This window comes from Cajanus cajan, chromosome 9 (genome assembly GCF_000230855.2).
Source record: "Cajanus cajan strain Asha chromosome 9, NIPB_CcT2T_4, whole genome shotgun sequence".
NCBI lineage: Eukaryota > Viridiplantae > Streptophyta > Magnoliopsida > Fabales > Fabaceae > Cajanus > Cajanus cajan.
In genome coordinates, this window is record NC_138525.1 from 48,746,011 (window position 1) to 48,769,936 (window position 23,926).

The 23,926-nt window shown below is 39.3% G+C and overlaps 2 protein-coding genes across 2 annotated transcripts; both read right to left on the bottom strand.

Moving 5' to 3' along the window:
* Nucleotides 1–3,564: 3,564 nt before the first annotated feature.
* On the bottom strand, nt 3,565–6,415 carry LOC109790313 (beta-fructofuranosidase, insoluble isoenzyme CWINV1). Its single transcript, XM_020349449.3, has 6 exons — nt 6,305–6,415; nt 5,034–5,899; nt 4,589–4,747; nt 4,254–4,492; nt 4,030–4,120; nt 3,565–3,941 (listed from the first exon to the last, which is right to left on the bottom strand). Exons 2-6 carry the CDS (start codon nt 5,892–5,894, stop codon nt 3,738–3,740), a joined length of 1,554 nt encoding a protein of 517 aa, XP_020205038.2. The 5' UTR covers nt 5,895–5,899; nt 6,305–6,415; the 3' UTR covers nt 3,565–3,737.
* An 11,149-nt stretch (nt 6,416–17,564) lies between these two features.
* LOC145952129 (uncharacterized) lies at nt 17,565–17,984 on the bottom strand. Its single transcript, XM_083064361.1, has one exon. It carries the CDS (start codon nt 17,982–17,984, stop codon nt 17,565–17,567), a length of 420 nt encoding a protein of 139 aa, XP_082920487.1.
* Nucleotides 17,985–23,926: the final 5,942 nt, after the last annotated feature.

Sequence of the window (23,926 nt, forward strand, 5' to 3'; positions counted from 1 at the left end):
GTATTTTTTTTCTCTCTTTTTTCATTCATCCAAACAGGCGTGAGAAATTCCCTCGCTTCCTTCCATTTTATTTTTATTCATCCAAACAATGTAACCTTTTCATTTTATTTCTCTATTATTTCTATTTTTATTTCACTTCTTAATAATTTTTTCTTTTCTATTTCACTCATCTAAATAAAATGCAAGTATGAAACAATATTGAATTGCACGTTTTATCACATATTTTACAAGATTTTAGTTGCCCACCATATATAGTTCCACCACGAAACCAAACACACCCCAATAATCAATTCTTACACACTAAGTTACATATTATTGACTTCACTACTCTACTCTTAAATTCACACTGATCACTTCAAGAGTAACTAAGGAACATGTTCTCTAGCATTAACAACAGGTACATCAAACAAATAATAGGCAACAAATTAACATCTAAAGAGAAAAATAAAAAAAGAATTAAGGTGGGAAGGATCTTTTCCCATTTAGGGCAATGAGATAATTAAGGGCATGACCAAGAGTTATAATTCCACTTCCCATGTAGTGGGACCCAATTAGTTTTCCTTTAGGTTGGGAAAAGACGGCAATGTGACATCATCAACAACATCAACCACTGCAAGGAGAAAGAGTAGAATAGAGTAAGGTAGTGGAGGTTTCATTGTCCAAAATTTAAGGCTTTCTTTAATACAAAATCAGACCTCGCATGCATGCCATGCCATTGATTAACAACATTGGTGGGTCCCTTTTAGAATCTTTCAACCTAACATGAGAAGAATCTCCCAATGATTCTTTTTCCGCACAGAACAATGCATAATTGAAAAGAAAAATCTATGCATAAATAAGTAAACACAAATTTCGCATCTTAAACAATCAAAGTGGCACTCTCGCACGTCAAAATCACAACTACCTTAATGCTTGGGTTGGATTCGGCTTTTGCTCTTTCATCCCTTCTTAAAAGTTATGTAAAGCAAGTTTAAAGGTTTTTTAAGTCGCCATTAAGTCACTAATTCGAATCCAGTCAAATGAATTAATTAACTTAATAAGTCGTAAACTCGTTTTATTTTTCTACATCATGTGTATATTCCATTGGAGATAGTCATGTTGGAGCAAAATAAGATCACCATGACGACATAAGTCATAAAATCGTTTCATGTTTATTTCCTAATTATAAAATTCAAAACTCAAAACCAAGAAAAATTGTACTCCATGTAACTTGAGGGAGTATGGGTAACTTCAAAATATACTACTCTTTGACTCGATAAACTTGTTAGCACAAATATTTTAGTATTGATGATTCTTAATTAATAACAGATTTGGATCATTGTCTTGAAGTTAAAGTCACAATACGAAGTACTTTATCTCAAAAAGTGGGATAATTCGCATAGAAGAGAGTTGTACCTCCTAGTTATTTTTTAATAATATTACTTTTTCCATTTTCTTATAAGACCCAAATCAAAAGTATTGTTTGGTAATTTTTTATAAGAACAATTTCAAAATGTTTTTTTTTTGTATCAGTTATTTTAATAAAAATATTCTTGATTAAAATCATTGAGAGTAATTTTTAAAATATATAAATTTAAAATAAATTAACATTATCAATTAAGCAACTTGTCTTTTAAAAATGATGGAAGGAAATAATATTTTAAAAAAGTTTACTTCAACGTTCTTTTTAGATGAAAGAGTGTTAAACAAATTTAATTCTTAATTTCTATATTATATCATTAATGGTAAAACTTACATAATTAAATAAAAGTAGTGTTACTACAATCATTTATATATCTTAGTGTTTTATATAGAAAGGGAAGAGAGAAAGTGATTAAGTATTATAAAATTGTGGACTAAAACATAAAATATTATGGACCTACATCTTGGCAATATACAAGTCAACCATGGGCCTGCCCTGCACTTCAGCCACAGCCCACAGGTGGGCTACGTACGCACACCTCGGCCACATCTGACAAACGGGTAGATCATTCTTTTATTGGTGCTCCACTTTTCATATATATATATATATATATATATATATATATATATATATATATATATATATATATATATATATATATATATATATATATATATATATTTGTTTATTTATTTGCCCCAAGCCCCCAAGCATATTCTTCGATCGATAATCAGAGACTTTTTAAATTTCAATATACTACCAAGTTGACGTTTACTTCTTCTTATATGAAAGAGATTTATTTAGTTTAAGAGTAATTTTTAATAAAATTATTTTACTTAATAACTTATTATTTATATTAAATTTCAACAATCTAACTATTACATTAAAAGTTCTAAAATGAATAGTTCAAGTTTACTAACTTTTATAAAATTTGAATATTACTTAATATTTCATTATATTAATTCAAAATTTTTATTAAGAATTACTCTTAAAATAAGTGAATATTTTTTCATATTATACTATATATATATATATATATATATATTTTAATTCATAATTATAAAATTATGAAGCAATAGATAATAAAATTAGATATACCAGAATATGTAGAAGATATTTAATCCCTTTGGTTCTTGTGATGGAGTGGAGAAATTATATTTCACTATTTTGCTTTGATAAATCTTAATGAGACCACTACATATTTCAAAATATAGTGGTCTATCCGGAGATGGATATTTAGTTTGTTTTCTCTATAAACACTTTCTGTTATTGTTTGATAATCATTAATAAAAATGGCCTTTTAAAATATTACTAATTAAAAATATTTTTTTTATAAATTTAATGTTTTTATATTTATCAAATAGTTTTAATTTTCCAAACAGTATACAGTACTATAGCGGGATCAGATATAATTAATGTTCCAAAATTTACTTAATTTTTTTTGGATCCATCACTGTAGATAATAGTGTACCGTGATGAGGTAGAATTAATTTAGTGTTCATTGCAGTTATACTAGTCTTCACGAAGGAAGCAGCCCCATGATGGATCCAATTAATGCTCTTTCTAAATACTTTTTTATACATGGTCTAATCATCCCAATTCCACCTTCCAGGGCTAATAATAGATTACTAATATTAGTAATAATATGAGGGAAAACAAGACTACTACGATTAGCCAAATAGCTAGCAGAAGGGATAGAATAGAAAGGAGAGGATGGTTGCATCTTTGTAATATTGACGTGGATAAAAAAATATGAGAGAAAATATGTTTAGAATTTGTTTAGATACAAGTTAGAAATGTTTTTGAAAATTTCTCTATTAAAAAATGCTATTTATTTTCAATAGAAAAGTTTTAAAAAGATACTTCTAAATTTGTATTTAAATAAATTCTTGCAAAATCCTTCAAAGTCTTAAAAATCATGAAAATCTTACAAAATCTTTTAAAATTTGCAGGATTTTTTTTAACTAAAAAAGTCTTTTAAAATCCTAATCCAATATATCGCCTAACCCCTTAGTAACGAGGAAATTATAGTTGATTAGGTTATGTTTGACACTAATCTGTCCTTATATTTTTTAAATGTTGATAGGATCAATTTTTAAGATTCTAATTCGTCACTAAACTCAACGAATTTGGAATCTGTGTAGGTTAATACTGAATTGGAATTGTTCTAAACAAAATTGGTGAGTATGTATAATTCATTGATCTACAGAGACACATTACAATTCTTTCCTAAATAACAATAGACTGCAGAGTTCTTCCCATCATGGAGGGACCAATAAAGAAGGAAAAACAAAAAACAAGACACGTATACAAAAATCTTCTAATCCTTCTCATCTTAGGTATAGCTTATGTTTCCCTCCTGACCAATCTCAGCTTGCTTCATGCTCCAAGCGTTCAGATTTGAGATCACCACACTCTGGCTTCCATAGTTAAATACATAAAGATGGGCATCTTTGTCTATAGCCAATGATGGATAAACTCTACTTGTGATACAAACTCTCCCTTCATCGCCAAAACTCTCAATAATAGAGTGATCAATCTGAATAATGAGTACAAAATTATACATCAAATTAGCAAGTACATCATGAAACAAGGAGGACTTCACTTATTATTTGAAATAAACATACCAAGCTTCTTAGTGAAATTTCTTTGAGATTAGGATCTATGTCAAAGATGGTTCCATATGTAGTCTTGTCAAGGTCAAGCCTCAATGAGGACCTGAAAAATGTAGAAAAAAAATCTGTCTCAATAAAAAGTTACATGTGGAGGTTCAATACAGAGGAAAAGTGAAAATATATGAACAAAAAATTAAGTTGGGGGGAATGTTAGAAACTTAGAATTCAGAAGCAACCTGCTTTGATCACTGCACATGAGGGATACATATCTATTGGGTGCTCTATATATTTTGAAGAAGATTGCAGTGTGCTCTTTGAGATCCTCTGAAGCTAAAGCTAACAAACCAAATGGCCCTATTATGCCACTTCTTGATGCATATTCTTGGCTACAGAGTTGTTGGGGATCAACTCCATTGGGATCAAGAAACTCGGCATTTTCTAGTTCAGATAGCTCAAACATCACTTCTACGTCAGCCTTCAAAAGTTTAAATTTTAAAAAATTATTTAGCATTGATGTTGTACTTGGTCTCAAAATTTATCATTGGAGATATTATAGCATCAATTTACTTACCTGTGATGCGGTGACACCTGAGACTTCAAGATTTGATCCATGTACAAGTTTCTCTCCTGTAATGCTGATTTGCTTGTCACGTAGTTTTTCTACCTCTTCAATTGGCCATTGCACCAATCGCTTCCCACTTTTATCAAGCCAAACTTGTCTTGGAATTGACTACATTGCCAAACAACAAGGATATTTTATCAATATGATAAACTTTCACATAAGTGAACATCAGTATTTTAACACACTCCTTCTAATAGAAAACTACAAATCATGAGTGAGACTCTAAATAAGAGAGATTCACAAAATTTTGTATTTTCTAATAAAATTTAGTCAGAGAGAAGAGAGTTTAAAAGACTGTTAAAGATTTTATAGCTAACATTTCGCAAAGAATTAGACCTTATGGTATGATTCATATGAACATCGAAACATAAGGGATCTGAAATAACTAAAATACCTGTAGACCGGCCCATCCTTTCTCAATGTCATCTTGTGTGGTGTCAGATTCATTCACCCATCCCCACAATATCCTCTTGCTTTTGGCATAGTCAAAAAATGACTTGGAAGCATAGAATTTACCATAGTCATACCTCAAGTCTGAACTAGTTCCTGTAAACCTAACATCAGGAATAAAGTTTTCCTGATCAGAAACATATTTGCCAAGAAAATAGTAATCATGCTGTTTTCTTAGATAGCTTATCTTCAAGACATGTCTAACACTTGAATTTTGCACAGATGTGTCCACCCCATTTGTGCTGCCATTTATGAACACGGGAAAGAAGTCTGGACACTCACAAACTCCTGTATTATCTGATGCATAAAAGGGATTAGGATCAACTGTCCAATGAACAAAATCCTCACTTTGGTAGAGAATTGTCTTCCCTTCATCAACATTTTGAGCACCAATGACTACCCTCCATTTTCCATCCTCTCCCTGCCAAGCAGTTGAAGGGTCTCTGAAATTATCCACTTCAACTCCACTAGGAGGAGTCATGACAGGGTTCTGAGAGTGTTTCACCCATTCTCTTAAGAAGGGGTCTGATAGATTCCTTGGCATAGCTAAGTTCTGAACTTGGTGTTTTTTATCATCAATTCCTGTGTATAAAATAACAGGTTGTTCTTTCCCTGGGAGTATAGTGGCTGAGCCAGACCAACAACTATTAATGTCATAGGGCTCACTCGGTTCAATTGGATTATTCAGATGAATCCAATTGATGAGATCATAGGATACTGAGTGACCCCATACAATCCTGTCACCAAAGGTTGCTGCTTCAGGATTATGTTGGTAGAAAAGGTGGTAGACACCTTTGTAGTACATAGGTCCTGGGAGATTAAATATTGAATGTTTAGTCATGTTTGGATAAACTTTAAGAAGAATTTATACGAGAAAAAAATAAGAAGATAAAGTGAATTGAGTTTCTTCCATAAACTAAAATCAACTTATGCAACTTAACTTTTAGCGACACTGGATGACAGTTTCTATAAAATTTAAATGTATAAGTTAAATTTAGCTTAACTCAATTTTCCATCCTATTTTCTTCTTATATAATGTCTTGGACTAAGTTTATCCAAATAGGATCTTAATCGGTCAAAGAAAATTTTGATCAAAATTTCAAATGGAACAGAAAAATAATGAGAGTTTCTATTTTGTCTCATGTCATGGATGATGTGCTGGGAAGGTAATTATGTAAATAAATAACTGATAGTGATATAAATTCACGGGCTTACCATTTGGATCTGCATAATGAAGAACAATCCATTTCAAATTATTGTCAGCAGAAACATGTCAAATGATAAAAGAAAAGGATTAGATTTATCAGTGGTTTAACAAAAGAAATCAGTGGTTTAACAAAAGAAACAGAACAGAACAGATAAATAAGTTGACCTACGAAGTATTAATACTAAAATTAGATTCACAAAGCTTGGTGAGGTAACAATACCGTTCATCCAATTTTGTTGGGGCTGAAAGTGATAAGAAGTTCGGTAAAGTTGTTTTTCAGGTACCCTGAATTTGAATGTTTCAATTCCATTTCCACTGTGCAAAAGAAAAGCAAAAATCAACAATAATTGTAGCTCTGCAAAGATCTTCATGATGCAAGCATGAAGGGGAGAAGGGGAAGTTCCACAAGAGCGAGATGGCCTATAAGGTCGATCAAGGACTTGTATATATGCACAGTACATCACAAATTATTATATTCACAATTGATCTGTCACTCTGTGGAGAGAGACAAATCCAAAACCAATCAGATTTTAAATACACACCAGCTTGGATATATTCCAACCTGACATTATATGTGTCACTAGTTAAGTGTACGAGTCTTGAATTTCATATTCTCTATAAATTTGGTTTTTTTTTTTTTAAATGAATTTGATTAGAATGTATTTTCGGTGTAAAGATTTTTTTTATTGCATATCCTCATATACGATAAAATTGTTAATTTTCATAATCTTAAATTTTTTAGTATAGATCAAATTCTTCCTTAGAAGTAGTTATGTTCAAAATAGAAAATATCATCATAAATTCATTAAATTAAAATAAATTCACGTCAGTTGATTTACACGGTGGTTATAATAATAATTTTAAATATTATTTTTGGAATGATTTGTAATTGACTAATTTTACATAATGAAAATTAAAGCTTTATTAAATGTTTCACAAATTATTTTAAGCAGTGAAAAAACTGACTGAACTTCAACTTGAAAAGAACTTGGTATGATTGAACATAGCTGGGGTTTCTTTCCCAATTTGGAAACAAAGCAAGGCCTTTCCCCAGAGTGGGGGTACAATGGAGAGTGTTTTGTGTGAATGAGATTGCTTACAAACCCATATCAGACATGACGGGACAATCACAGGTGTTTCATGCATGCATGTGCTCATGTTATGGCAATGAGTGTGATGATTTTTTTTTAAGTGTAAAATGATGAAAATAAACTTAAAACTTAAAATCTTATATGTACTATTCAAATATATTATTATTAATCAAGACTGATTCAGGTAGAGAATCATTATGATTATCTTAGTAATGAAAGAGGTAAGATAATACATACATGATTTTAAATACGAATCTATTGTCTTACTATAGTTTTAATAGATAAAAAAAATGAAATTTAGCGATCATGCTTATTGAAATGAGTGATGATATGCTATATAACACCATGGTTAACAAGGAGTGAAAGGTGTAAATAGGTTTCAGGTGTGGTCGAAGCCTCCCTCAAAAGTGTGACTCATTATTTTAGAAAATTGTGTTAGGTTACGTACTGTCTCTCTATCTCTCTGTAGTGTGTTTTCATCTTATAATGTAACCAAACAGAATAAAAAGAAAGAAAAACCCTTCAAAAGAACTGAACTGGTATTTGTTTCACGTGAGTATTATGATGGCAGTTATAATGCTTGATTTGATTGTGAGAATAAGATTCTAATGATCCAAATATGTGAAATAATTAAAATAAACACATTTAAATCATTTAAAAACTGGAAGTTAAAGAACCAACTTTTAACCATCGTTGTTGTTGCTCGTTTGGTTCTGGTTTTTGAACCCTTGCTCTCAATACACGATGATGTTATATGTTGAAGATAAGAGTAGGTTCAGTGACCAAAAATAGAGATATACATCTAATTTATAGAACTCTAATCCATCAGAGTTTTTTGAACATTGAAATGTGCGGAAATCACAGTATCATACTTGCAAATCATTTGATAATGAGTTAATCAACATTAATAATGAACCACATGTAGAATATATTAACTGCTTAATAGAGGGAAAAAACCAGAAATATATATGCACACCGTGAAAATCGAAGGCACGTTGCAAACTGTTACTCCCATTTATCTCATTGTTGCAAAACTGTTAAATACAAAGTGTATATGCCAACATTGATGCCCCCATTTCATAATTTTATCATATAACTTTTGAAATAAATCATGATATGTGATTGTTTTTTCTAACATTAAATAGTTTTAATGAATAATATGTTTTAAAATTTTTGAAAGCAATTGATGTTACTTTTTAATTTAACAAAATAATATAAAAAGATTGATTAAGGGCATCTCCAATAGAAGCAATTTATTTGAGTTGCTTCATGCATTAAAAAATGAAAAAAGTGGTCCCTATTATGTCGTGTCAGCATTAAACAACTCAAACACAAATTTACTCCAATAGTAATAAACTTTAAGAAATTCAACTTTTAGAATTTTTTTTCTAATCATTTATGAACCAAATTTAAATTTTTATTAAAAAGGATAATTGTACTACAATAAAAGAAAATAAATTACGAGAAAAAATACACAATAAGTAGATATTAAAAATAAAATAAAGCAATAGTAAATACATAAACATTATACGAAATTAATTTTCATCATTATTATTTCTGAAACGTTCCCAAATATGTTCAATAAGATCTGATTGAAATCTGGTAAGGAACGGTTGCTTGAGGAAACAACTCTCTCTCTTTTTCAAGCAACTCATGTTACCACATCATAGTCTTCCAATGGTAAGAAACCAGGACTTGAGTTGCTTCATGAGACAAGCAACTCTCATTGGAGTTGCTCTAAGTTTTAAACTTTAATAACAATGCAGATAATCCAAAAAAAATTTAGATGTTAATCACAAATTATGACTTTTAAGTAAATTTTTATAACGTTAATAAAATTATGATACATGCTAAATTTTGATAAGACAACAATGTAAAAAATTCATTCTATCAATATTTAACTTAAAAACTTACTTCTCTTCCAAATTTTAAATGAAACAATGAAAGCTTAAATAACTTTTTTAATCCTCTTAATTTTTTTTCCTATTTTAGTTCTTATATTTTTTTATAGTTCATTTTAATCCTTAAAATCACTGTTTTAATTTCTATAAAGTTGTAATTTTTTTTGTATTAATTCCTCTTATATTTTAATGTTTTCATCTCAGTCTTTCTTTCTAAGAAACATATTAGGATTGTTTCATACTCTGTTAATTAGTGTTTAGGGTTAAGAGGAAAAGAGAGACTAAAACGAAATAAAGAAATTTACAGGAACCAGAACTGGAAAAAAAAAATTAGAAGACCAAAATAAAAACAACTCCATATTGTATGAACTAAATTGTTATTCAATTCAAGTCAACAAGTAACTAAACATTATAAGAATTTGGTGTCAAAACAAATTATAAGAATTTAAATTTATTCTACAGAGGATTGGCAATCAATGAGAGTGTTACACTGTTAATGGCTAAAATAAAGACTAAATTATAAATAGGTAAGTTTTGAAAACATTAAATTGAATAAAAAAATGCATTCAAGTATTCAATCCTATGTTCTCTTCCTTGGGTGTTATTTCTTTGTTGACTTCTTTTAATTTTTTTAGCAACAAATTGTTTGAGTGTTGTTATGAAGCATGATTTCGGAGTATTCAAAAGAGAGAAAATAATAAAACTGAAAGTTGAATTTTTATTAAAATAAATGTTTCCAACAATAAGTTGTGATGAAACATGATTTCATTTTTTTTTCATAGACATTGTTCATTTAGTATCCCAAAACTTTTGAATCTTGTCACATCTCCATTAACAACTTGAATAATCTCATACATGGAGCCACACTATGAAGTGCTCTTTGTTGTTGAACAACAAACTTAAGTTTGTAAATGGTGCCATTACGTTGATTCTAAAATAATCACACAGAATTACGCCATTAAACAGTATTTTTGCATTAGTGTATATTTATTGTTCTTACCGGAATTTGGTCGTAGAGGTGACCCGTCCAGTAAGATCGGTGAGCCTCCTTTGCTTGATGTATTGGTGCTCCAAGATGGGGGAGGTACCTGCAAAAGAGACTCCGATGCCAAAGTTAGGGTCTGTATGAATAATAGTCTCGTATATATAATGCACGTACCTTGAAGTGATTTAGGTTTGTCTTGGGCCTTGGGCCTGAGATAGGATATGTTGTGATATAATTAAATGAGGGAGCCCGTCTGGGGCGGGATCCCGGGTTTCAGTTGTGATTTGCTCAGATACCGGGCTGACACCGGATAACTAGTTGTCCGGGGTCGCCCCGCGTTGATAACCCGAGTTCGGAGCCCGGCTGCGAAGTACGGATAGTACACTAGCCCCCCGAGCTCCGAAGGCCGTAGGTCGAGGAGTTAAGACCGGGCTCGCTAGAGGGGAGTGGCTTTTCGCATACGTTATCTGAAGGTCTGCCATGTGTCACAGCTGTTCATTTCCCGGAAACGTGCGAGTGGAGCATTAAGGAAAATGACGGTTATGCAATGATGATTTGCAATTAATGTGTCGTCAGGCGTGCCCCCTTGGCCGACACGTGGCCTGGCCGTTTTGAATTTGGGGAGAGGTTTTTCTTTTTCTGGCGCCTCTTTCCCTTTTCTTTTTACTCTTTTTTCGTCCTTCGGCTTCTCGTGCACGCTTCATCTTCGTCTGTTCTCCATCTCTGTTTTCTCCGTCTTTCTTGTGCTTCTTTGAGTTTTCTTGTTCTCCTTGATGGTTGGTGGTCGTGGTGCCGGTTCTTCCGCCCCTGTTAGGGGCAAGGCACGTGGTAAAGCGGTGGTTACCGGAAGGGGCACCGTTGAGGGAAAAGAGATGCCTCCGCCTAGGGACTCGGAGTCGGGCATTCCTGGCTATGATTGGGTAAAATGCGAAATGGCCAAGGTCGCGAGCGTTTTCGATTCGACTTTGGAGGTTGATGCGCTCTGGGAGACGCATAGGATTTGTGACCCCTCTATCTCTCAAATGATCCGGTTGGAGCCCTGTCTGGCTGGTGAAGGTGTGTATATGAAGAGGTTTGCTGGTCCCCCCTCCTTTTATGTATATCAAAGTTTTTTTAGGGACCTGGGTGTCTGCCTTCCTTTTACGCAGTTCGAATGTGACTTTTTGAACTACGTTAATGCGGCTCCCAGTCAGCTGCATCCCAATAGTTGGGGCTTTTTGAGGGCGTTTCAGGTTTTATGCGCGGTTCTAGGGATGGAGGTGTCCCTTCGGGTTTTTCTTTTTTTTTCTACCAGTTGAAGGCGGGCGCTCCGCTGTATGGCGTCCTTTCTTTGAATGGGGGTAAGGATGGGGGTTTATTTACTCCTTACTCCCAATCTTATAAAAATTATAGGCAAGAGTTTTTCCGGGTTACCCTTGTTGATGTCGACCCTTTGGAGGACGAGGGGTTCTATTTTGGCGGGCTGCCGAGGTTCCCCTTCTATTGGTGTCCTAATCCGTCTGGGTTTCATGGGGTGGACCCGTTGCAGCTGACGCCTTCGGAGGCGGCCGCCGTCGAGGCTTTGAAGGTGCTTCCTCGTCCGCTAGACTACAAGCTCATCCTGTCGCTCGAGCGTTCGGCGCACAGGGAAAAGGGTTTGGAGGGTGAGTATCTGGTACTTATTTTACACGTTAGGATTTTGTGCTTGCTGACGTGCTTTGTCCTTCGCTTTCAGGTATTGTGGGAAAGGACTTGTGGCACGATTTGAAGCAACGCTATAATGTCGTTGAGCTTGAGGCTCCTGGGACCCAGGGGGAGGAGAAGGTCTCCCCCCTGAAGGTTAATCGGAAGAGGAAGAGGGTTCTGAGGGAGGTTGGGGGGACCTCTGCTTCTCGCGATATGGAGGAGGTTGTTGCCGGGGCTGCCGGCATTGAGGTGGCGGACTTGCCTGGGAGTCCTCTGCCTGAGAGGGGCGCTCGGGTGGTTTCCGAGGGGGCGACGACAGCTGCCGAGCCTCTCGTCCGTCCTGTCGAGGCGTCTACCCGGGCTCCTGAACGAGTGGCTGGGGTCGCTATGGTGAGCGCCTTGCTTGATTATTTGCTTTCTCTTTTTATGCTCTCTTTCTCGTCTTTCTGAGTTGGGATTGTTTATTGTAGGTGGAGGCTGTTGCCGAGTCAGCCTCCCGGGCTGCTGGTCAGGTCAGCCCGACTTCCGGGGTGGTGGCTCCGACCGTCGGACAGGTTGCCCCAGCTGTTGAGGTAAGCAGCGTGTGTTTGCGATCTTTTTATGCGCTATTCCCCGGGTTGTTTATTGTCTTGCGGGGCTTATGCCTTTTCCTATACTTCTTTTGCAGGCGGGCAGGACCACCGAGGTTCTGAAGGTTTCGAGGTCGACGGCAGCAGGGGTCGATGTCCCTAGGGCAGAGCCGGGGGCTTCTGCCTCTGCTTCGGCCGACCCTTGTGAGGAGGGTCCTAGTTCTGGGGTTCCGGCCTCTGCTCCGACGGTGAGGGGGCCTCCAAAACGTCCCTACCTTGCTTATCGCTACGCACAGGAAGGCGCTCCGATGCGATTGGAGCATTTGAGCGCGTCGGAGGAGATTGACTCCTTGTGGAGCGCTTCATTGACACCTGAGAAGTTTTTTCCTAGGGGGTCGCTGAGCGCGGCCGACCAGGCGATGCTCGAGTCCGCCGGGCCCATGGGGAGTTTTGATGCCGCTCAGATCTTCCTGCAGAGGGGCACGACCATTGTGGATCACTGGAAGCACAGGTGGTCCAGGCAGCATGAAGATCTGGCGAAGCTGAAAGGCCGAGTGCAGCCCCTGGTGGAGGAGAACAAAGTTTTGGCCGCCACCCTGGCTGAGGCGAAGATGCAGGGGGCTGAGCTCCAGGCGACCCGGGGGGATCTCGCCGAGGCCCGGAAGTCGTTGGAGGCCGCCTTGCGCTCTAATGAGGGTTATGCGAGCCAGGTTCGCTCCTTGGAAGAGGAGGTAGCATTTTTGAAGGGCGAGCTGGTATCCGTAACTGAGGAGCGTCTTCGTGACGAGATGGTTCTCAGTAGTAAGGAGGAAGAGGTGGCCGCCCAGAGGGTAAGTCTTTCGGCTTTGGAGGCCGAGAATGCGACGTTGAAGAGGAGACTTGAGGAAGTTGAGCGTTTTGTTGAGGTGGAACATAAGAGAGGTTTCCTCAAGGCTGCTCGTCAGGCTAGATTCCTCGCGCCGGGGTTCGACTTTTCTGGTATGCATTTGGAAAATGTTGTTCGCTTCGGGCGGTTAGTCTGGGAGGACGACGTCGAGGAGAGTTCTAGCGACAACGCCTCTGTATAGGATAATTTTGTTGTGTTTGTTTGGTTTATTGTTTATTTTTTTTTGTATTTGTATTCATGTGTGAATCATGACTTTTGTATATATGAGTTTTGCGCCTGTGCTTGGTTTGGGTTATTCTCGAGGTTTAGGGCACGCGTTCGGTGCCCATTGCATAGGTGTTGGTACTTTATTTTGAATTCGTTCTCGACTTCCGCTAATTGTAACAAGGTTCATTTTCGACCTCTAATGAGCGTGTCGGGGTTCGTTCTCAACCTCTGGTAATCATGGTGAGGTTCGTTTTCGACCTCTAATAAACGTAACGAGGTTCGTTTTCGACCTCTAATGGGCATGACGAGGTTCGTTCTCGACCTTTAGTAATGATGGTGAGGTTCGTTCTCGACCTCTAATAAGTGAGACGAGGTTCATTTTCGACCTCTAATAAACGTAACGAGGTTCGTTGCGACCTCTAATGGGCATGACGAGGTTAGCTTTCGACCTTTAGTAATGATGGTGAGGTTCGTTCTCGACCTCTAATAAGTGAAACGAGGTTCGTTTTCGATCTCTAATAAACGTAACGAGGTTCGTTTCGACCCCTAATGGGCATGACGAGGTTTGCTTTCGACCTTTAGTAATGATGGTGAGGTTCGTTGTCGACCTCTAATAAGTGAAACGAGGTTCGTTTTCGACCTCTAATAAATGTAACGAGGTTCGTTTCGACCTCTAATGGGCATGACGAGGTTCGCTTTCGACCTTTAGTAATGATGGTGAGGTTCGTTCTCGACCTCTAATAAGTGAAACGAGGTTCGTTTTCGACCTCTAATAAACGTAACGAGGTTCGTTTCGACCTCTAATGGGCATGACGAGGTTCGCTTTCGACCTTTAGTAATGATGGTGAGGTTCGCTCTCGACCTCTAATAAGTGAAACGAGGTTCGCTTTCGACCTCTAATAAACGTAACGAGGTTCGTTTCGACCTTTAGTAATGATGGTGAGGTTCGTTCTCAACCTCTAATAAATGAGACGAGGTTCGTTTTCGACCTCTAATAAGTGTGACGAGGTGACAAAAGTAAGAGAGTGGGAGTAAAAAAGAAGAGAAGGGGTGAGCCATTTTATTGACAAAAGATGTGTGCCTCGTTAAAAACCCTCTCAGTCAAAATCTGTTTTTTCTGAGGTGGGAAAAGAGTACACCGTTTATTTATACAAGACTTAACTAAAGTAAAACTTGAGATGCGTGACATTCCAAGTTCGCGGTACGGGCTTTCCGCTGAGCTCCTCTAGTCGGTAGGCTCCGTTTTCCAGGTCTTCTGCAACTCGGAATGGGCCGCCCCAAGTGGGTGCGAGCTTCCCGTCTGACATGTCTTTTCGTGCTTCGCCTAGTAGTCACTGTTGATATTTCCGTTGAAGTGCTTTTGTTATAATTGTAATTTAGTTTGATTCAATCAACGGTCTCAAACACGGCAAGTATACCGGCCGTTCAAGTAGTAAAAATATCGTATCCACAGGGATTAGAAGGTAATATAAGCATTTATTGACTATTCGTGACTAAAGAATAATTCCAATTTCATAGTTTGTGCAGTGAATTCAAAGTTGTGACTATTGGAATGAAAGCTGTAAATAAATATTTTTTTGTGAGTGGAAAAGGTAAGGAATGGTATTGTGGTATTGTGAGGTTGTGGGGGTCAGATTTCACCAAACGTAACACTAATGTATCCTTAATCTCTTGTTGAATTTATTGCTTAGTCAACCCAAGAGTTTACTCAAACCTAATCCCTTAGAGAAAGAGCCTAGGTGCGGATATTGAATATCAATCCCTTGAGTACCCAATATCTACACCCACATTACGGGCTAGGGTTTAAGACTACAAATGGGTCAAGCTCTATCCCTAGATACAATCACCACTAGGCATATGTTTCAGAACTAGTTTCAAAGGTTATTTTCCAATACCCATGGAACCTTAAATCATGCAAAGGGTGATCAATCCAAAGCAAGCATTACGAATAGAAACAAACACAACAAAGAATAAAACAACATGTATATATATCATTAAAACCGTAAAGATTACAATAGAGTACGTTGGTTACATCTAACCCCACAAAATGGGTGAAACCACTCACAACAATGAGGGCAAATACAAAATAGAGATTGAAGAGGAAGTGAAGAACCGAAGGAAAGATCCGCACACGGACGATCCCAAGCCCTGGGAATCCTTTTCGCAGCTCCTGGTGGCGCCCAATGTGAGAATGGAGAGAAAGATCCCCGAAAATGGCTTCAAATATGAGCCTGGGAGATCAGATTAGGGTTTCGCGCCCGGCGCACAATTCTTCACGCCCGGCGCAAGTTCTTCCAGAGAAGTCAAGCACTCTCTGTCTCAACACAAGCCCGGCGCAATTCTTTTTGTGCCCGGCTTAATTCCTTTTGCGCCCGGCTTAATTCCTTTTGCGCCCGGCGCAATATAACTGGCAGAGGTGAAATACTCTATTTTTGTCACGCCCAGCGCGGGTTATATTGAGCCCGGCGCAGAACCTCTTCTCTGCTCCTTAGCTTCTTAGGTTTCCAATCCTAAGAGTCTTCAATCCTCAAGTCACTAGCTCAATACCTGCACAAAAAATGAAGTGTATTAAGGTATTGTTAGCTGAATTTGGGTTAGTTATATCTGCACACAAAATGAACCAAAAAGAGAACAATTATATTGCAATGGTTCAAAGGATGAGTGGAATTTGTTCAATAAGTCTCATCCAAAAAGAGGTAAAATTGAGACTTAACAGTCGCCATACCAGGTCGCCCGCCCGGAAGGAGCGGGGTCTCACCCGGGAGTTGTATCGCCAGGAAGCTCGGAGCTTGCAGGCCTCTTCATGGATTTGGGCTTCGTATCTGAGCTCGTCCACCAAGTCGAGGTCGGCTGCCAGCTCTTGGGCGTTATGCTCGCTATTGAAGACTTGGCGTCGGTGGGACGCTTCTCCGACTTCAACTGGGATCATTGCGTCGGCTCTGTAAGTTAGCCTGTAAGGTGTTTCTTGTGTGGTTGACTGGGGGGTGCAGTGATATGCCTAGAGGATGCTGGGGAGCATGTCGGGCCACTGCCCTTTTGCGTTCCCAAGCCGTTTTTTAAGCTCTTAGAGGATGACCTTGTTGGCTGCTTCGGCCTGGCCGTTGGTTTGGGGGTGTTCCACTGAGGTTGGGAGATGCTTGATTCCGAGCTCTCAGAGGAAGTTCTCGAATTCTTCTGCGATGAACTGTCGTCCATTGTCGGTGATGATGGTGTGGGGGATCCCGAACCTGCAGACAATGTTCTTCCAGGTGAATTTTCGCACGTTCTCAGTGGTGATTTTGGCGAGTGGGCATGCCTCAATCCACTTGGTGAAATAGTCGATTGCCACTAGGAGGAATTTTAGCTGACCCTTCGCGGGGGGGAATGGCCCGAGGATGTCCATTCCCCACTGGGAGAAAGGCCATGCTGACATCATGTGGCGAAGGTCTTCGGGGGGTTATCGGTGTGCGTTGCCGAATTGTTGGCACTCTTTGCATTTTTGGATGTAATTTTGGCAATCCGACTTCAGAGTGGGCCAGTAGTATCCAGCTCGGAGTACCCTGGTTGCCATTGAGCGTGCTCCGAAATGCATTCCACATATCCCCTGATGGATTTCTCTGACGACGTAGGCTGCTTGAGACGTGGTCAAGCATTTGAGCAGTGGGGTGGAAATCCCTCGCTTGAATAATTCGTCATCTATGATGATGAACTTGGCTGATCTCATTCTCACCTTTCGTGCTTCGTCTTTGTCTTTGGGCAGGGTCCCCTCTTTCAAGTAGTTCCAGATGTTTGCCATCCACCCCAGTTTTTTATTGTTGCTGACATTGACGACCTTGTCGTCTAGGCTGGGTGAGTGCAGGGTTTCTTGGATGATGGTTCGTTGTTGACCGGGCCTTTTGGTACTGACGAGTTTTGATAGGAGGTCTACTCTGGCATTTTGCTCACGCGGTATGTGTTTTATGGAGAACTCGTCGAAAGACGAGATCTAGCGGGATGCGGTGTGAAAGTACCGTTGTAAGAGGATGTCTTTTGCCTGGTATGCCCCACTAAGCTGTTCCACCATGAGCTTCGAGTCGCTGTTGCAGTTCACTTTTCGGGCTCCGAGATCGCGGGCTAATCTCAATCCAGCGAGGAGCGCCTCGTACTCTGCCTGGTTATTGGTCACCTTGAAGCCAAACTTGAGGGATTGCTCCAGGTTGACTTGGTTTGGCCCTTCCAGAATGATGCCTGCACCCCCTCCTTTAGAGTTGGAGGACCCGTCAACATGTAAAGTCCATGCCTGGGGTTCCTCAGTAGCAGCTGGCGTGAGCTCGGCTACGAAGTCGGCTAAGCATTGGGCCTTCAGGGGTCCGCGACTTTCGTACTGGATGCCAAACTCAGACAGTTCTATCAACCAGGCGATCATGCACCCGGCGAGCTCAGGTTTTCGCAGGATTTGTTTGATGGGGTAGTCGATTTTGACTATCACCTGGTGGCTCTGGAAGTAAGGTCAGAGTCGTCGGGCTGCGGTGACGAGTGCCAACGCCAGCTTCTCGATCATTTGGTACCTCATTTCCGCGTCCTGGAGGACTCGGCTGATGAAGTAAATAGGCGTCTGTATCTTTTGGTGCTCTTGTACAATGACGGCGCTGATGGCGTTTTCTGCTACTACCAAGTAGAGGAGGAGGTCGGTGTTGTGATCCGGCCTCTGTAGGACTGGCGGAGTTGTGAGGAAGGTTTTGAAGCTTCGGAAAGCTTCTTCGCATTGGCCTGTCCATATGAATTTTTTTGGCTTTTTTAGTAGGGTGAATATTGGTCCCGCCTTCTCCGCGAGTTTGGGGATGAAGCGGGATAGTGAGACTAGCCGTTCGGCAAGGCGTTGAACCTCTTTCACCGTTTGCGGGCTTTGCATCTGTATGATGGCTTTGCACTTCTCGGGGTTGGCCTCGATTCCTCTGCTGGTGATCATGAAGCCGAGGAACCTACCTCCCTGGACGCCGAAGACACACTTCTCCGGGTTGAGGCACATGTTGTGCTTCCTGATTTGGGCGAACACCTCGGCGAGGTCGGCTGCGTGATTCGTTGCCGAGATGGTTTTAACTACCATGCCGTCGACATAAACTTCCATGTTTCTTACAATTTGTTGATGGAAGACCTTATCCATCAGCCGCTGGTAGGTTGCTCCCGCATTTTTGAGGCCGAAGGGCATCACCCGGTAGCAGTAGTTGGCGTGGTCAGTGATGAAAGACGTGTGCGCTTCATCAGGTGGGTACATCATTATCTGGTTGTACCCGGAGTAGGCGTCAAGGAAACTGAGGAGGGCATGTCCGGAGGCTCCGTCAACTAGCTTGTCGATGCTCGGCAAAGGATATGAGTCTTTGGGGCATGCTTTGTTTGGGTCGGTATAGTCGATGCACATGCGCCACTTCCCTGAGTTCTTTTTTACCAGGACCACGTTTGCCAGCCATGTGGTGTACCTGACCTCACGGATGAAGCCGACGTTGAGCAACTTCTGCGTTTCGACGACGATGGCCTCCCGCCTTTCGCCGCCGACCTTCTTCTTCCTCTTGGCTACTGGTTTTGCCTCCTTGTGTACTGCTAATTTGTCGTAGATGAAGTCGGCGGCTATGCCGGGCATGTCAGCGCTGGACCAGGCAAAGAGGTCGGCATTTTTGAGGATTTCCGCTTGGAGTTGCTGTCGCAGCTCTGGGGTTAACTGCCTGCTGATCTTTGTGGTTTGTCCGGGGAGTTTCCCGATTTGAAGGTCGTCAAGCTCATCAAAGGGGCTAGGTCGTTCTTCATGAGCGTCGGATCTTGGATCGAGATCGGTGATTTCTCCGTGGTCGGTGTGAGCCACGGCGGTAAGGTCGCTCTTGCGCTGCTCACCAAGTGGGGCGATTTCCAGGCTTTCTGCGTAGCATTGTCGCGCCATCTGCTGATTTGCTCTGATGGAGATAATCTCCCCGTTGTGTCTTGGGAATTTCATGGTGAGGTGCGGGGTGGACACCACTGCCCCAAGTTGATTTAGGGTTTGCCTGCCGATGATGACGTTGTAAGATGTGTCGGCTTCCACGAGTAGGTATCGAACCATGATCTGCCCTGAATCCGGAGGTGTTCCGAAAGTCGTCAGTAGGTCTACGTACCCCCGGGTGTGAATGCTTTTTCCTGCAAAACCGACTAGAGGTTCGGTATGGGGTTGTATCAAAGAGTGGGGGATGTCTAACCTGAGGAATGTTGGCCAATATAAAATATCAGTCGAGCTCCCTTGGTCGATCAGGGTCTTGCAAACCTCCCAGTTGGCTAGTGCCACCGCTATGACCATGGGATCGTCCTGATTTGGGCTGATCCCCGCATAGTCGTCCTTAGTGAAAGTGAGTGCCGGTGAGTTCCGGCGTAAGGCGGAGGTGGTGGGGTGTACGCGATTAACCTTGAGTAGGTGTTTTTTCCGGGCCGAGCTGCTGGCACCCCCTCCTGCGAAGCCTCCTGCAATCGTACCAATTATTCCCCGTAAGGGAGTTGATTCTGCCTCCTGGCTTACCTCACCTCGCAGTGCTCCGCCTGGGTTGAGCTGAGAGTCGGAGGGGTGGTCAGGGTGCCGCCGTCGGGGCTGAACGCGAATCTTTTTATTTTCCGCATTCAGGGTTGCTAGGTCGATTTTGTTGACCAATTTTCTTGGGGCTACATGGTCGCTACCCATGGTGGTTGAATGGCTTGCGTCGTCTGCTGCTCGTCTGGTGTGGCTCCTAGTAGAAACCATACGGGTGGCCGATGAGAGCTGTCTTGATCGGCCCCACGGTGGGCGCCAAATGTTCTTACCGGAATTTGGTCGTAGAGGTGACCCGTCCAGTAAGATCGGTGAGCCTCCTTTGCTTGATGTATTGGTGCTCCAAGATGGGGGAGGTATCTGCAAAAGAGACTCCGATGCCAAAGTTAGGGTTTGTATGAATAATAGTCTCGTATATAATGCACGTACCTTGAAGTGATTTAGGTGTGTCTTGGGCCTTGGGCCTGAGATAGGATATGTTGTGATATAATTAAATGAGGGAGCCCGTCTGGTGCGGGATCCCGGGTTTCAGTTGTGATTTGCTCAGACCGGGCTGACACCGGACAACTAGTTGTCCGGGGTCGCCCCGCGTTGATAACCCGAGTTCGGAGCCCGGCTGCGAAGTACGGATAGTACGTTTATATTTATTTATCTATTTTTCTTTTTTCATCGTTAGATAATGTATAATTATTAAGGTTTCTTTTAAAGATTTTTTTTTCTAAATCCAAATGAATTCCCATATCAATACAATAAATTTTTAAATTTTTAAATGTTAAATTAGGCTTTTGATTTCTCTATTTTAAAATAGAGATAATTAGTCATTCTAATTTTTAAAATACGAAATTTTAGTTCTTAAATCAAATTGATATTCGTTAATCATGAAGTTTTAACGGTTACTCATTCTTAAATTCTCTGATTTTTAGTAATATGACATCTAGACATAATTTTTTTTTAAAAAAATATTTATTAATAAAATAAATATCAATCACTTATTAAAAGAGATATAAATGAAGATCTTTTATATTCTATTTTTTAATGTTGATCACAATATGTCATATCAATAAATATCACATCATTTAAGTGATAATCAGTCATTGAACAATATCAAAATTTAAAGATCAACAAGTGATGGAGGAAGCCCATGGGCCAAGGGCCCAACTACTAGGGCTATGGTCAAGATGATTCAAGAAGAGTGGGCCCATGCTCAAGAAAAGCCCATCATACTTTTCAGTTGGGCTTTGACTCAAGCCCAAGTAGATTAGAAGTAGTGTAGGTTTGGGCCTTTGGGCTTGTATTGCATTTTGGGCCTTGTATTTCGGCCACTTAGACTAGGATTTTCATTTCATGGTCATGTGAATTTAGGGTTAATTTAGGTTTGCATGTGCATCTTCATTTGCATGTAATTAGTATAGCATTTGGTATGCATTTCGGCCATGTGCACACATGTACATGGTGTGACCGAAATGCAACTCAAATGGATACCAAATTACATCCAAATGAGTGCACATGGGGGGGGGGGTGACCAGTTGGCACCAAAATTTGAATATTTGAATTCAAATTTTGGCGCCTAAAGTTAAGTAAACCATAGCATGGTTTCACTTAACCTTAGGTTAACCCAACGTGCACCCTTAACCTAATTTTGCCTATAAATTCATCCTTGGCCGAGAATTGTACCACTTTTGGAATTAATTGAATGAGAATTCTACTCTTGAAATCTCTCCTCCGAAAGTCTCCCTTAGCCTAATCTCTACCCTACTTGAGATCCTCTCCTTGTAGAGTTAGGCATCATCACTTTCTATCCGAGATAGCTAGGTTATACTTGGCTACACTTGTTTCTTCTTGGAGCTTCCAATCCTTGCCATCCTTCCAAGGATCCGAGAAGAGGTTGAAGAGCATTCCTCGAGGTTTTCTTCAAGAAGAACCTCATCAAGTGGTATCTAGAGCTTCGGTCATCAAGAGATAAGTTTCTTGTCTTTTGATTGAATTGTTTGATCCATATGCAATAATTGTGTCTATGTCATTTTTGAGTTGATTCTTTCCTAGATCTAATTCTTGCCTAAAAATTGATGGATCTAGCTTTCGGATTGCTTGAATGATTCATATATGCTTCTTGTCTTAATTTCTTTCCATGAATCATGCTCCACAAATTATGCTTCTAGGAAAATTCAGCTTGTGAACTTTTTGTTTCCTTGAGTCTTACTTGAAAATTTTTGGTCATATGTGTTTTTTGAGTCTTTTAATTTTTGAATCCATGTCTAGTGTCATGTGTAGCTCTTTGATTGTTCTTAATTCCTAGCTATGCTTGTTTCACTCTTTTTGTATTAATTGTGTTTGATTTTTTCTTCTTCTGGATTTGGCCGAATCAATTTGGTTTAGTGTGCTCCATAATTTTGGTTTGATTTGAGTTCATAAACTACTATTAGATCATTAGTAGTTTTCTTAGTTTTTAGGTTTCCTTTGATACAAAGTGTCTTCAATATTTTTGTGCCTAATTCTGTGAGTGATTTTTGAATATCATTTTGGTTGCTGAAAATTTTGTTTGGAAAATTTGAAATTCAAATTTAGTGGCTAAAACCGTGGCATGTGAATAAAAAAGAAAAGCATGTGTAAAATTTCATTTCATTTTGACCTAATTTGAGTATCATTTACATTCAAATTTTGAAACCGGTTTTAGTGCTTTGAAAAAGAAGTGACCGAGAGTGCTTGTATTCAAAATTCAAAAGAAGAAAAAGGCATCTCCTAAATAAAAAAAAATATAGAACAAAAGTTCAAACGAAAATTCAAAAGAAATTTGATAAAAAAAAATATTCAAACCTAATTTTCAAGTTAAAAGCCAAAAAGGAGATTGTATTAACTTGATTTGTGCTTCTCGGTTTGCTATTGTGTAGTTTTAGTACCATACATTTTCAGCTTGCAAATTTTGAGTGTTTTTGATTTGTCATTCAAATTCTAGAACCTATCTAGGATTTTTCCTTCTTGAACTAGCCTAATCAATTCCTTTGTCCATCTAAATTGTCTATTAATCTATTCTACTCTTGTCTTGGTTATCTCTATCTTGTCTTGGTTGTTTGTACCTAACATTGGACTCAAAGTGTGACCTAGTTTTGACCTAGTCTATTTCAATAGAAACTAGTTCTACAAGGGTCATCAAAAGAGGACTAAGATAAGGAGGAGGAAAGGTGACAAATGAGATCTTCTCGGATTGGCTACCAAATCAAACACCAAACACTTCAAGTTGCTGGAAATTTTTTTGTGGCTGCTGCACCTTACCAAGCCGTGAAGATCCAGTGGAGAATTAATTCAAATTGTATTGATTTAAAAAAAAAAAGAGTATTAGTGACGGATTTAGAGACCAATTTTCCATCACTAATTTGAAAGTTTCATTACAAAAGTGGTCTCTAATTTCATCACTAATCTTGGTGGCTGTTTTGGTGTTCCATTGAAGCCACTTGTTTACTTTTCTGTCCAGCATTTATTTCATTTGTAATTGGCCATTTTTGGAGTGTCTTGGGAGTGTCTTTGGTACACAACCATCTCTCCTTAGGAACCCTAATTTTCGTTAGTCTTGGTGGAAGTGGTCCTTGATTGGTCTTTGGTACCTCTCAAGCTTTCACCTTAGGGATCCGTTTGATAGTTTTAAATTCTTGCAATTTCATTTGTTTTAGTTCATAGTTCGTCTAGCTTATTCAACACATCAAAATCACAAAAATATTTTCATTGAAAATATTTTAGGTGAGGATTAACTACAATGGGGATTAGTAATTTTTACTTGAAGAGGCTTGGTTATTAAGTGGCTCTTAGTAGCTCACCTCCCTCCAAAGTTC

Coding starts and splice junctions, on each gene's coding strand:
- LOC109790313 (XM_020349449.3), bottom strand. CDS start 5,894: ATGTACTACAAAGGTGTCTACCACCTTTTCTACCAACATAATCCTGAA. Junction 4,748..5,033: donor AAGGATGGGCCGGTCTACAG/GTATTTTAGTTA, acceptor TTGGCAATGTAG/TCAATTCCAAGACAAGTTTG. Junction 3,942..4,029: donor AAATTTCACTAAGAAGCTTG/GTATGTTTATTT, acceptor CTCATTATTCAG/ATTGATCACTCTATTATTGA.
- LOC145952129 (XM_083064361.1), bottom strand. CDS start 17,984: ATGATCGCCTGGTTGATAGAACTGTCTGAGTTTGGCATCCAGTACGAA.